Genomic DNA, 15,037 nt, shown 5'->3' with positions numbered 1-15,037 from the left:
TGGCAATCTTTGGCTTGTAGATGGATCACTCTGATCTCTGCTTTTATCTTCAAATGCTGTTCTCTTCGTGTCTCTGTCTCTCCTCCCTGAGCATATCTGTTTCTGTCTAAATTTCCCATTTTCATAAGAACATCAGTCATGCATTAAGTCCCACCCTAGTGACTGCATTTCAAGCTAATTACCTCTGTGAAGACGAACTAAGGTCACATCTGTTTGAGGTAACACATTCAACCCATAGCAGTTACCATATGCACAAAGTCAAAGGAATATTTTATATATTTTTTATTTACATATACATATTTATTTATTTTTCAATTGTAATTTATATTCAATAATATTCTGTATTAGTTTCAGATGTACAGCATGGTGGTTAGAAAATCATGTACTTTACAGAATGGTTCCATTTTTAAAAAGTATATATTTTTATTGATTTCAGAGAGGCAAGGGAGAGGGAGAGAGAGATAGAAACATCAATGATGAGAGAGAATCATTGACCGGCTGCCTCCTGCATGCCCCCGACTGGGGATGGAGCCAACAACCCAGGCATGCGCCTGGACCAGGAATCGAACTGTCACCTCCTGGTTCATAGGTGGACGCTCAACCACTGAGCCACACCGGCTAGGCTGGTTCCATTTTTAAAAACAGTAATTTATATAAAAATAATGCTGATTGGTTTAGAATGGTTTCTGGGAATCAATTACACGGCAGGAATCATAAGCTGGCACAGGATTTTGCTGAAGATTGTGGTTCAAAAGCCAAAAAAGGCAGGACATTAAAATGCATCTAAATGTCATGTAACCCTTTATAAAAACGCTTTCAAAGCCCACAAATTAGTGTAGTCAGCTTGTATAAACTTTTACTTTTGCCTTCTCTCAGCTGTATATAATTGACTCATTAAAGTACAAAATATATTTTCTTTTCCTCTCTGGCAACAGTGCAAAATAAACCTGGGAAATGAGAACAGAAGATTACACAAAGCTGAGTGTCACCTCCATAGTGACTGTTCCCTTAGGAGGAAGTGATTAAGGTTCTGTCTCTGTAGCCCTGGGTGAAGGGGAAGTTACCCATATGATTAAACCAGATTTCAGAGTAAATCTCATCTTTTGGAATTTAAATTTATGTTTTGTGATTTAACGTATATGTATCAGAGCTTTTTAATTTGGGGTAATTTGCCTAATCTACACTTAATAATACATAAATGGATGTAGTTTTATTATGGAAAAGATGTGTGTATGGTATTATAGACTAGATTGTAGATAACATGCTTAGAGAATCCAATCACCACACTTTGGCTCATAGAGCAAGTTTATAATTCTGGGATGTACAAGGCAGCCTAGTTTTGGGAGAAGAATACTACTTTAGCTCTCTGATAACTATATTTCTATTCTATTCTTCAAGGGACTCTTATGAGCCTGTGTTTTCTCCTCCAGGGACAAAGAGATTCAGGCTAATTGACCTTCCTGATTCCAACCAGCTCTAAAGTGGGGTGCTTATATTAAATTTAAAATTATAAATCCTTCCCGTAGCAGGAATGAATAATGCAATCTTTGAAAAGTTTCTGTACTCAGGACTACATCATTACATATTGCTTAAAGTGTGTAGATCATTTTGCCTGAGCACAGAATGGAAATTGTACTAATTAGTTACAAAAAACATGAAACACACGCAGAGGCATATGCACTAACCAAAGGTATATCTGGCATTTCTGTTTAGTGGTGGCTAAAGCAGAATTTTTAAAGGGGTTTAAAGTGAATTTGTATCCTGCTCTTCTTTCATAAAAAAATGATGAATGCAAGCATGGATATATATGAAAGTTATGAAGCTGTTTGAAAATTGACATACTTAAAATTTATAGACCACTTCAGTGCTAATAGCTTCCACAAGATAAACACCAGAAAGCTGAAAAGCAATGAAATTAATTAAAAGAAAAATCAGCAAAATCTATTACAGCTAACCATGTTCCCCAAAGTCTTTTATAATATGAAGGTGTAATGATCACTTGCTTTCCCATCTGATTTGTTTGGATTTGAGCACTCAAAACTCATCCTATACAGCAGCTCTGAGGTCAAGTATGAATTCCAGTTTGGGTTCATTAAATTTATTTGCTAACCATCCATTGAAGAATATGGTGGTCTATACAAAATAAAACTTTAAAAAATTGACACCGAAACTTCTGATTTTTGAACTCAGAGCAGAGAGATCAGCAAAGGCCTCTGACAATCTGGCCCTGAGTGCCGACGGCTGGGCTCCTAGGACGGCTTTGCTGGGTAAGAGCCTCAAGGTCAGGAGCACTGTGAGCTCGGATACACTTCAGAAAAGGACACAGAGCCGGACTGGCAGGTTGCCCGAGCCGAGCGCTGTGAAAGCACAGAGCACAGCTTGCAGAGTGCTGGAGAGGGACCATATGGGGAAGTTTGAGAGACACACTTCAGAGTTGAGTTGAGCCGAATGTTCTGGTCAGGAAAGGTCAGAATCTGGGCAAGTGCAGAAACAGCAGGGCCATGCCAACTCGGGTGCCAAACATCAGGGCCATTCCAACTGGTGGACTCCATTTGTTTTTAATTATCAGCCTACCAAAGGGACTTTTGTTTCTTGTAAATAAGGATGACAAACAAATTAAGCGCTAGCAGGTGCAACCAGCTTATTTTACCCCGAGCTAAAACTGGCCTCGCTAAGATGTCACCTGCCAAACAGATCTGGTGACAAAAAAGAGGGTACCTTTTTCTCCTTCCACATGCAAACTTCTGGTTGGGGGGTTGTAAGTAAAGAGATGCACAAGAAAATGCAATCATCAGAGCAAATGATTTTTATTTTAGAGCGATCATTAAGGCAGTTTCATTGATGATTGCATTGTTTTGATGAAAGACATTTTAAAACTTGGTATTTGAGCTCAGTCTTGCCAAAGTTTGAAGTTTCTGTCCAAGAAGATTTAGTGGCTGTCTGCCATTTTGAACAGCTCCCCTAGAGCACAGGATCCAGCTGCTTCAGAACACTCTTACGGTGCCATTTCTGAGGGGGCTAATGAAATGCCAGCATACAGGATTGTGTCTGCAAATCAAAACTTAGACTGCGAGGAACCAGATTCTCCCACAGGGTAAGAGAAAAGAGGCATTCAGATGCTGCTTTGAGTCTGAATGCAGCTCTCTCGCTCTTCTGATTTTGTGTGAATGCTCCCATTTGCACCCGGGCACACGTCAACCAGAAAATCCTTTAGTGCTGTGGACAGCCAGCTGTCCGGGGTGGGAGAGGTCTGGTCCTTCGCAGAGGCAGAGACGCCGATTAGGTGTTCTCCTGGGGGCCTTGCCAATCAGGGTTCCGAAAGCACAGCTTATCTCACAAAAACTAGGTTTCCCCTAGAGAAACTTTAAAAGAGGCTTTGTTTTTGCCAAGATTTTATTTTGTTGTTCTTTTTTTTCCAGCTTAATTAATAGTAATCCAAAGAAACTGAACTAGGCTATCTGTGGTCATGTGTGAATACTGATGTCCTCTCCTTATTTTGTCAGATAGTTATATTACATTTAGTAACTCAGAAACACCTCAAAGATTCATTGAATGTGGAAAGAAAAAAATAATGTTCTAGGATGTATTTTTCTTTTGTTTCTCACTGGCTTTTAATCAGTTAAGAAATTTTTAACACATTGTAAAAATTGTTTATGATGGAAGCAAACTGTACTTATTATATCTATACCACATCATCTATGAATAGAATTGTACTAGAAGATGAAAATAACTCTGCTTGTAATACTTTGGAATTTCACTTATTCAAAAATATCTATTAGGAGTCCACTATGTGACAGACACCATATGATGAGGCACAGATGCAAAAATAAAATAATACACAGTAGTCCCTAAAGAGACTTCACCTACTGGGTTGTCAGATATATGAACAATTGCAGTATTATTGTTTACTTGCTAAAATAGAATTATGCACATGGTATAGTTGGTGTATAAAATAAGTAGAGGTCAAAAACCATTTCGTAGAGGTGAAGGCATGGGGGTGTGGAAATTCCAGGTAAAAACGAGCAGTGGGGAGATGCAAAGGCATCAACAGGGCATGCGGTGACCTTGTGGAACTCTTAAGAGTTTTGTTATAATTGGATGTAAAGTTCAATGGGATATAGCACCTACTATGTGACAGATACCATGCTAAGCAATGAGGGAGATAATCTTTTAACTGGTCAATGGTATAATCAGATATTCATGTTATCAAGGTTACTCTGAGGACATAAAATCTAAAGGTTCAAGAGACTAGTCAGGATATTTTAATAACTAGAGGCCGGGTGCACTAATTTGTGCACCAGTGGGAGTCCCTCAGCCTGGCCTGTGGGATTGGGCCAAAACTGGCTCTCTGACATTCCCTGAGGGATCCCGGATTGTGAGAGGGTGCAGGCCAGGCCGAGGGATCCCACCAGTGCAAGATCAGGGCCAGAGAGGGACCATAGGAGGGCTCCAGGGTGTGTCTGGCCTATTTTGCTCAGTCCCAATCAGCCAGACCCCAGCCACAAGCTAACCTATGGGCCAGAGCATCTGCCCCCTGGTGGTCAGTGCACATCATAGCGAGTGGTTGAGCGGCCTTAGCATATCATTAGCATATTATGCTTTGATTGGTTGAATGGATGACTGGACACTTAGCATATTAGACTTTTATTATATAGCATATGTGTAATCATATACCTAAGAAGGACATCCTACTTCAACTTTTGAAATTATCTCTTCTTTTTCCTTCCACTCCCTTACTAGCTTAATTTCTTCTCATCTTTTGTATCTGTAGATGTCAATTCTATCAAGGGGCCTTCTCCATATACACAGACTAGATTGGGTCTCATTGTGCACATTGACAGGCCACCAGGAATATATATATGTTCTTCAGAGCAGCTATACTAACTTCAATTAGCTGTCTGCATAATTATTTGTTTAGCATTCATCATCCATTAGCTTGTTGATATCATGGAGTCTGTCTTGTCTAGCAGGGTCTTTAGCACTTGGCAGATGCTCTTTCTATATTTCTGTGTAAATAAATAATTGGCAGAAAATGTAATATCGGATAAAAGAAGATGGGTAAGAGGAATATTAAACATGTATGATAAATGAACAAAATAGAAAATAAAAGACAAATTCTAGGTGAGTTCCATGTTTCTAGCATAGATAATTGAAGGTGCCATTAATAAGATGTATGATTACATTGTGGGGTAAGATTATGTCTTAAATTGGAGCCTGACTATATTAATTAATTGGATCACAGTTCATATTAAATTACATTTTGTTTACTTTGGAGGGATTTGGTGTCATCCTAGTCTCATCTCACTATATTTTCAAAAACTTACATTGTGAATTGTTCCTGGAGAAGATTAACATGTGTTATTTAGGTTGGTTATACTTTGCTTTAGTTGCAGAAGATTATCTCCTGAATTTTTATGCTCATATTTTTGGCATTTCTCCAGTATTGAGCTGAGCTCCTTTGATATATGGCATAAGAAATTTTAAAACTTTTTCATTTAATTAAGTTAAACTTGAAAATTTGGAAAAGCTGAGTGATATTCTTATCTTTGCAATTAGACCTAGTTTTGTTATAAAGTAAAAATAGAAGTAAATAAATCTATAATTATCTTAATGGTTTAACCTCTCTGTAAAACCTCATGCCAGTTAAAGAAAGATTTCTAAAGGCAGAAAGTAAGTTTTTGACATCAAAGACTGCCATATAATCATCTCATCATTTATTCTGTTTACTTTAATAAAAAATATTATCTGTTTCTTTCCAGTTACCCACAGAGAAAAAGACAAAGTAAAAGAAAAAGAAAAACCTGAAAAGAAAGGTATAGTGTTTTTCTTATTGCTGTTTTTAGACCGCGGTTCCTTCCTGTTTGGCCTCTTCTTTGCATCAGATTTTAGATTACCATAAATTTAAGTTTTTATTTATATTATGATAATTTTATTATAATTCAATCTGAAAAGAGTAATTTCTGGGTTGAAGAAAATGAAATGCTTAAGACTCTTGAACTCTATTGCATACTTTGATTACTTATTAGACTAGACTTTTTAAATTTTTATTTTTTGTCTTATTTATTAGTTTAGAATATGCAATGCAGATTCATTATTTAATGCAGAAAGATACATTGTTAAAAGCTTCCTGCCTTGTTCCCACCCTCCAGGTTCCTATTCCATCCTACCTACACATATACATAGTAAAAGACTTTTATAAGTTTTATGTGTATCTTTCAGAGCTTCATCATGAATTTATAAGACAATATAATTTATTGTTTCTCCATGTTTTTCCATACAAAATTTAGCATGTCCTCTATTCTGACTTTTATAATTTATCAATATTATCTAGAGAACTTTCAATATCAGTAAATAGATACTTCCCTCATTCTCTTAAAAAAAAACCCTGCATTTAAATAGAGATATTTTTCACTTTAACTGCTTGTTATCTATAGATTCAAGGAGTTAAGTATGAACTTCAGCAATTTATATTTCTGGTATAACTATAAGTACTATTACCTATTTCTCCTGATAATATGTGTGTATGTCATTTGGGTATATATCCTTGGTCTGTCACTTTCCAATATTTTTTTTCAGTTTTGTAGTTAATGTAAGGGTGTCTGTCAGTGGTAATAGATATGTGTGAGTATGTGTGTTTATATTCCTAAATTTGCATGCAGCTGGATAGGTTAATATTACTTTTGGTATTTTTGCTTTTAAATCTTTTCCACAGATTAAATCAATAGTTAATAATATTTCCCCAAAGTTTTTAAACCTTTCACATTTCACTTTAATACATCAAAAATCCATTTTAATGTATGATGTGAAATAAAATTCTCAGTTACTTTTTTGCTTTTGTTTTAAAGTGGATTATGCCTAGGATATTTGGGTTAGACTTCAGTTGATTTATGGATCCACAGCAGGCATAGCCTGCTGAATTATCTTGTTATCTGAAACATTCCCTTAGCTAGAATCCTTTATGATATTTAGGAAGCTATGTTACCATTCAATTTTCTATGATATACTTCTCATTATTTTCTTCAATAAATAGTATGTTAATATTGAGGAATGTATGGTGATTTGGGAAGCTACCAAACCATACAGTTTAATGTATTTGAACTACAAAAATAAGCTGCACATGCTGTTGGACTTCTCAAAACTCCTTTACTTAAACTTTGTGAGACACAAAGTTTTACCAGTCTGTGTAAATATAATTTAAGTTAATAATATAAATTCATATTGTCTTATTAATTTATTACATAGACAATGCGAGGTATGTTTCAGGTATCATGTTTAATACTATTCAAGTAAAAATCTGTACTTAGTAGTTAATATGATTAATTTTTATGGATAGTAATCTACCAAAGTTGCTGTCCCTTGAAAGTATTTGGTAAAAGTTTTGGTGATCAAAGCGTCATTGGAGTGGAGAGCATTTGGGAAGCAGGGACCAGAGAAGCTAAACATCTTGCCAAAGCATAAGACAGTCCCATGCAGTGAAACCTATTATTCAGTGGTGGCCTTGTCCAGAAATACAGTGCTTAATCAAAGCTCCAGTCTGGATTTAAATATTTCTCTTTATTAATCCTAAAGGCAGTACTTCTGCCTAGTATGATATATCTTTCAACAAATTCTTATAAAGTTGTTCTCTCTCAGTTTCTCTGTCTTGAAAACTTTATCTGTTGGGAGTAGTAAAAAGGAGATTGAGACTAAAATTCAAAATGCTATCTCAGTCTTAACTCCAAGTCTTTAAAATTGGACTCTATTCAGATATTATTACATTGGTAGCTCTTTATTTCTGAGTTAGGCTCATTAAAGTCATAAATCTTTGAAATAGTTCATTAATTTTGTTTGTTATAAGACTGAGGTAAAGAGAAAACTTGGTTTTAAAATCTATTAAAAGTGTGTACTAATATAAAATTTTCTGTTTAAGCAACTCACAAGGAAAAAGTTGAGAAAAAAGAAAAACCAGAATCAAAGACAATGGCAAAAGGTAACTTTTTTTTATTATTTTCATAACTAAATTCTTTTTCTGTTAAAGTTTACATTTTGGGTAACAGCTGGATGATTATAAGCATTCACAGTTTCCTTTACATAAAACACTAATTTGGCCTTACATTTATATTAAATATTTAAAGAATAATAAAACTGAATACATAAAGCAGTTGAGCACCTCAAAATTTGAGAGGATAATAAAGAACTTTCCCATATATGGTAGGCAGAATTTTGGACCCCATGCCTTTCATCCCTTGATGTCATCCCAGTGGCTATGTTTTAATATATAGCAGAAAGGAGTTTGCAGAAGTAGTTAAAATTAATCTAAAATACAGAAACTTTCCTGGATTATCCAAGTGACCTCAATGAAATTTCATGAACTTTTAAAAACCTTAGAGAAGGGGCAAAAGAGAAAGATTTGAAGTGTCAGAAGAACTTGACCTTTTTGCTCTCCTAAACATCCTTTAGATAAGAAAATTGAGGAGGCCACATGGGAAGTGTGAGAAAAATTCTGCAACACAATGAATGAGTATGAAAGCCCATTCCTCCCAGAGCCTCTAGGAAGAGATGCCACTCTATTAATAACTTGATTTTAGCCTTGTGGACACTAAAAAGAGAATGTAATTGAGCCACAGGATGCCAATACTTTTGAACCATGGAAACCAGGAGATATTAAATGAATGTTATTTCAAGTAGATGTTTTAGGTAATTTGTTACTATGACAATAAGAGAAAGTAAATCATACATTTTGATAAATATTTTAACCATTAAAGCCCCAAGGTCTTAATACTAAACCCCCAAAAATCAAATACACGATCAATGTAAAGTATTTTGAAGGATTGCATGTATCAGCTTATACTATGCCAAATTTGTTTACCAGTAGTTTGATATTAGGAAAATATAAAATTTAATTGTTAGTTCAATATGAACTATTAAAATATAGGTTTTAAGTGATCAGGATAGTTTAGAAATCTCAATGCAGCATTTTCAAGGGATGAATGAATCATTTAGATGAAAATTGTAATCTGTTTTCAAAATTTAATGTTTATTTATGTAATGTCAAATAATTAGGTATTTGAGACAGATATATATTTTACTAAATTTTTCAATGAGATAACCAAATATTTTATTGAAGTTAAGATGGATGAAAGAAAGTCTGATTCACATTTTGGTTCTCCATTGCATATGCCATTTTGGTTGAAGCTCAGGTGAACTAATGATTAATATTAGTGGCAACACCACTTGTATATGAATTTAACACAAAGGAATTCATATATGGGGGAAACATGGAAAATATAGAGATTTCCTTGTGGCAATGTTTGACATGTGGAAAATACATGAGATATTCAAGAAAAAGAAAGCAGTCCAGTGGAGGAAGAAGCTGTTGGGAAAAGGCTATGGGAAGAGAGATGGGATGGGGCCAGATATTGCAAGGTTTTAAATGCTCTTCTAAACATCCTTCAAGTAAGATTATCCTGCTGATCATTCGAGCTCCAGAAACTAGCTCTGAGCCCAGGTCACAATGAGCTCTCTGGCAGGATTTGTTGGGTGAATATATATGAGTTGTATGTCTCAGGTGCTGTTGGCCGTCTGCATGGAACTTTCTCTCCAAGCAGAAACTAATGAATGTTTGGTGTGGGCTTCTGGAATGATGTGGATTTAAAGTGATTTGCAGAGAGCTGATGGTTTCAGTCATTGAAATGAGTCTGTGGTAGGAAAGAGCAGAAACTAACAAAGGAGATTTAGAAATGGTTTAAAGGGAGTAGAAGAAAATCTCCAATTGAATATAGTCACAGGAGCCACAAAGACATGAGAGGTTTGTGGGGCAGTTGAGTGATTTTCAATGAGATTTTAAATGGTCAAGTAACTTTGGAAAACAGTGCATGGTGTTACTCCCTTCCTTGAAGATGCTCAAGACACTTCAGCATTGAGAAGTTTTAAAGAAACTGGTTTAACTTTGTGATTTCTAATTTATTTGATCATAGGAATATCCCCTGTTCCTAACACAGTATCAGCATCTCCCTGTAAAGTTTCCGAGGAATGGAGCTCTGAGAGATGTTGGTCCATTTAAGAAAATGAAATACCCCAAACCATTCTGGTTTTGTAAATATCAGGCATTATCATTTTCATTCTTCTCTTTATTCTTCACTGGACCTCACAATATTATCTTGTCTTAATTTCAAATCATTGTTTAGTGTACTAAAGTCAAGAAACTTGATTATAATATTTTCATCAAATTCTTCAATGTGAATGACAATAAAAGCTAGCCATTACATTGATAAATTACATTGTAGTAGACTTATTTTGATGTCTAGTGATTATGTATGATCACTTATAATAAATGATGTCCAATATGCTGTATCTATGATAAACAATTTTTTATAAATGTGTGCTATATTATTACTGCTCTTTAAAAAATAATTGAAAGATGCACAGGATGATTATTTCACATTTCCAGTTCTCTTCCTCCAGATACACAAAATAGCAAATTAAAAATATGTTTGTATATAAAATATGTGTATATATATTATAATTAATATATATTCATACATATTCTAATTTGTAGCCCTTTCTGTGTACTAAGATACATTTAAGTGCTTTAAAAGTCAATATAATTATTATTTCTGACTTAAGATTTGCAGGAGCCAATATATCAATTCCTGCTCTCTTTATGTCTCTTTAAAGTCAAGTTACTAGAAACTGAATGTCTGAATCATCCTTTAATGAATTTTATTTTTTTATCCCTTTTAGTCATCATCATTGCAAGTAATTTTACATTTGTATTCCCAATAGTTATCTTTAAAAAATGTTATGTTGACAGCTCAGTCTCTTGAATGACTTTTAAGATATTCAGTTGTGGAACAAAATTATCTGATCTCTCTCTTTTTTTTCCCTTTATTGATTAAGGTATTACAAATGTGTCCTTATCACCCCATTGCCCCCCAATCCTTCCCTCACACTTACCCCCTGTTGTCTGCGTCCATTGTTTATGCTTATATGCATGCATATAAGTCCTTTGGTTGATCTCTCCCCCTTACCCCCAGCCTCTGAGGTTTGATCAATGCTTCTCTGTCTCTGGATCTGTTTTTGTTCATCAGTTTATGATGTTCATTATAATCCACAAATGAGTGAGATTATGTGATATTTATCTTTCTCTGCCTGGCTTATTTCACTTAGCATAATGCTCTCCAGCTCCATCATGCTGTTGCAAATGGCAGGAGTTTCTTCCTTTTTACAGCAGCATAGTATTCCATTGTGTAGATGTACCACAGTTTTCTAATCCACTCATCGTGCTGATGGGCACTTAAGCTGATTCCAAATCTTAGCTATGGTGAATTGTGCTGCTATGAACATAGGGGTGCATATATCCTTTCTGATTCATGTTTCTAGTTTCTTGGGATATATTCCTAGAAGTGGGATCACTGGGTCAAATGGGAGTTCCATTTTTAGTTTTTTGAGGAAACTCCATACTGTTCTCCACAGTGGCTGCACTAGTCTGCATTCCCACCAGCAGTGCACGAGGGTTCCTTTTTCTCCACATCCTCACCAGCACTTGTCATTTGTTGATTTGTTGATGATAGCCATTCTGACAGGTGTGAGATGGTACCTCATTGTCGATTTGATTTGCATCTCTCAGATGATTAGTGACTTTGAGCATGTTTTCATATGTCTCTTGGCCTTCCTTCTGTCTTCTTTCGAAAAGTATCTATTTAGGTCCGTTGCCCATTTTTTTGATTGGTTTGTTTATCTTCCTTTTGTTAAGTTGTATGAGTTCCCTGTAAATGTTGGAGATTAGGCCTTTATCGGATATAACATTGGCAAATATGTTCTCCCATGCAGTGGCCTTTCTTGTTGTTTTGGTGATGGTTTCTTTTGCTGTGCAGAAACTTTTTATTTTGATGTAGTCCCATTTGTTTATTTTCTCTTTAGTTTCCATTGCCCTAAGAGCTGTATCGGTGAAGATATTGCTTCGGCATATGTCTGAGATTTTTCTGGCTGTGGATTCCTCTAGTATTTTTATGGTTTCCCGTCTTACATTTAAGTACTTTATCCATTTTGAGTTTATTTTTGTGTATGATCTCTTTTATTGGGCTTTTTGGTTTGAGCATTGCCTTTCATTGAACATGCCTATATACACACCCCCTGCATATTTGCAATACCTCCTTGATATACTAAGTTCCTAACTACCTAAAAAATGTGTTCATGTGCAAATTAAGAAAGAGTCCAACATTTCCTTTGTTTCACTACTCTAACATGGCACTTCCTAAACTATGTAAAAGTCAGATAATGATATTTGTATCCAGTATTTATCTCAGAGATACTATTTTTCTATTGTTTTTTTCTTTTCTCTTTCTTTTTAAATTATTCTTAACAACCAGTGAAATATGAAATGTTGTGTTGGTAAGTGAACAAAAATAAACCAACTTTTTAAAAACCTATACAGAAGAGAAGAAAACTAAGACTAAAGAAAAGACTGAAGTAAAGGCTAAAAAGGAACCGAAAGGTGGGAAGCAGGAGAAAGTGAAGCAATCAGCTGCGAAAGGAAAAGAAGTACAGAAAACATCACCTAAACCCAAAGAGAAGGATGAGAAAGAGGCCATAGCTGTGTCCAAGCATGAACAGAAAGGTAAACATTCAGACAAGGCGGCTGGAGATTGTAAGAGAATATTGGGCAAGAAGCAGATACAGTGAAATTAAAATCTGAAAAAGACTGAGATCAGACATCAAATGGAGAAAAATTTGTATAAGTAAATACACCTGGAAAGAAATATAATAAATTGGAAATTAAAATTTATTTATAGAAATACCCAAATGTGTCTACATATATAAAGATGCACTTTGAAGTATTTTAAAAACAGGATTTGAGTTAGTATCTGAAGTTATTTAAAGGTTGGAGATAAATGTTGAATTCTCAAGATAAGAGAGTTCTATTAAGATGTGGAACAAACATTGTATGTGTTCTACTCTTTGGAGAAAAACAGTCCAAGAAAAATAATAATTCTTAAGGAATAGTTTAAGGGGTGTATGTTCAAATATATAGAAAAACTATTCATACATTTCTGTTGCCTCTGTAAGAGTATATAATTTAGAATATACATTAAGTTATTGAATTCATTTATTTGATAGGCAGAAAGGTTTGTGAGAACTCTCAGGTTTCTTTGCCAGCTTCTATGACTAAGTCTATGACTTTGAAAAGCTCTTTATCTGACATATTGTGTGATTCTTTAGCGAGATTGATGTTAAACTTACATCCATACTGATAGAAATACTAGTAAAGCATTTAAATTGAGGTGAAATATACACCTGAAATTCTTTATGGAAAGGTGCTATGTAAAGATAAAACGATGGAATTTTAAGAGGGCAGCTGAGGACCTATTGACTCACATTTCTGTCCCTTGTTGAATCTGTCCTTCCCCAAGTCCATTCCTGGCTCCAACTGCTACACAACCAGAGACTCCCCATACAGCATGTGGAATCTGCTCTGTAGGGACTATTCCTGCACAGGTTTCTCAGGAGTATTACAAAATAACATTTCTCTGTACTCCAGTAGTTTTGAATAATTTTATTTGAGGACTAAAATTAAGAGGTGGCTTATGGGATATTTTCATTAAAATATTCTACAACTTTCTTACTAAGGTATTTGAACAGTGAAATTGAAAATATTTTTTCCCATTATAAGGTGTAAGATATAAAATTTGCATTCCACACCTTTTTTTAGATTCCACATGTAAGTGAGATATATGATATTTGTTTTTGCAATCTATTCTTGCATTTACTTTTAAACCAAATTTCCCCTGAACTTATAAGCAATATTTATAAACTTTGATTTATAAAAAAATTTAAAGGGAAAAGAAGGAAAGGAATAAAAGGTAAAAGTTAAAAAAATTTCTTTTTTCGTTATCCACATAATTTTTAAAAAAATATATTTTTATTGACTTCAGAGAGGAAGGGAGAGAAGGAGAGAGATAGAAACATCAATGATTAGAGTGAATCATTGATTGGCTGCCTCCTGCACTCTCCCTACTGGGGATCAAGCTCCCAACCCAGGCATGTGCCCTTGACCGGAATCAAATTTGGGACCCTTCAGTCCACACTCTATCCATGGAGCCAAACTGGTTAGGGCACATAATTTTTAATTTAGGTAATTTTCATTTATTACAATGTAATATTTTAAGATATGAGTGGAGTTCAAACTTTGGAGCCCTAAAACCCTTTCTCAATTTTAAATATAATATATGTATATTTAATTTAAAATATTAAGTATTGCCCCTCTTAAAACTATATGTTATTTTTGAAATAATTTGGGTACAAAAAATACATAGTAAATAAAGATAAAATATTTTAATAGATTATTTTACTGTGATAGGAAACAGGAAAATTAATCTTCTGACTCATTATATGTTTATTTACAATGATTATCAATCCCCTAAAATACTTTAAATTTTAGATTGCCCTTTAAAAAAGAAAATAATCTGCTGAAACATACCAAGTATGTAGCTAGGAACTTAACTAGAAACATGAATACACTTTTAATGTTCATTTTTAGCATATTTGGTTTTTGGATGAAGCATATATTATTACTAGAGGCCAGGTACACGAATTCATGCACTGGTGGGGTCCAGCCAGCCCACTCTAATTGGGGCTCTGGTTGAATATTACCCTTTTATTATATAGGATTATTATTTATTATTATTTATTTCAGAGAGGAAGGGAGAGGGAGAAAGTTAAAGGAACATCAATGATGAGAGAGAATCACTGATTGGCTGCCTCCTGCACTCTCCCTACTGGGGATCAAGCTCCCAACCCAGGCATGTGCCCTTGACCGGAATCAAATTTGGGACCCTTCAGTCCACACTCTATCCATGGAGCCAAACTGGTTAGGGCACATAATTTTTAATTTAGGTAATTTTCATTTATTACAATGTAATATTTTAAGATATGAGTGGAGTTCAAACTTTGGAGCCCTAAAACCCTTTCTCAATTTTAAATATAATATATGTATATTTAATTTAAAATATTAAGTATTGCCCCTCTTAAAACTATATGTTATTTTTGAAATAATTTG

General features: G+C 34.6%; 1 protein-coding gene across 3 annotated transcripts in view; it reads left to right on the top strand.

The window, feature by feature from the left end:
• TRDN (triadin) overlaps positions 1–15,037 on the top strand; it is a 301,414-nt gene that overhangs the window by 79,139 nt on the left and 207,238 nt on the right. For all 3 annotated transcript variants that reach the window (XM_080663584.1, XM_080663583.1, XM_080663585.1), the window contains exons 6-8: positions 5,760–5,813; positions 7,910–7,969; positions 12,416–12,598. In XM_080663584.1, coding sequence (XP_080519710.1) covers positions 5,760–5,813; positions 7,910–7,969; positions 12,416–12,598 — 297 coding nt within the window. The remainder of the gene's footprint in view (positions 1–5,759; positions 5,814–7,909; positions 7,970–12,415; positions 12,599–15,037) is intronic.

This window comes from Plecotus auritus, assembly GCF_963455305.1.
Source record: "Plecotus auritus genome assembly, chromosome: 4".
NCBI classification, from domain to species: Eukaryota; Metazoa; Chordata; class Mammalia; order Chiroptera; family Vespertilionidae; genus Plecotus; species Plecotus auritus.
The sequence above is the reverse complement of the archived record's forward strand: the minus strand, read 5'-3'. Positions and strand labels throughout refer to the sequence as shown.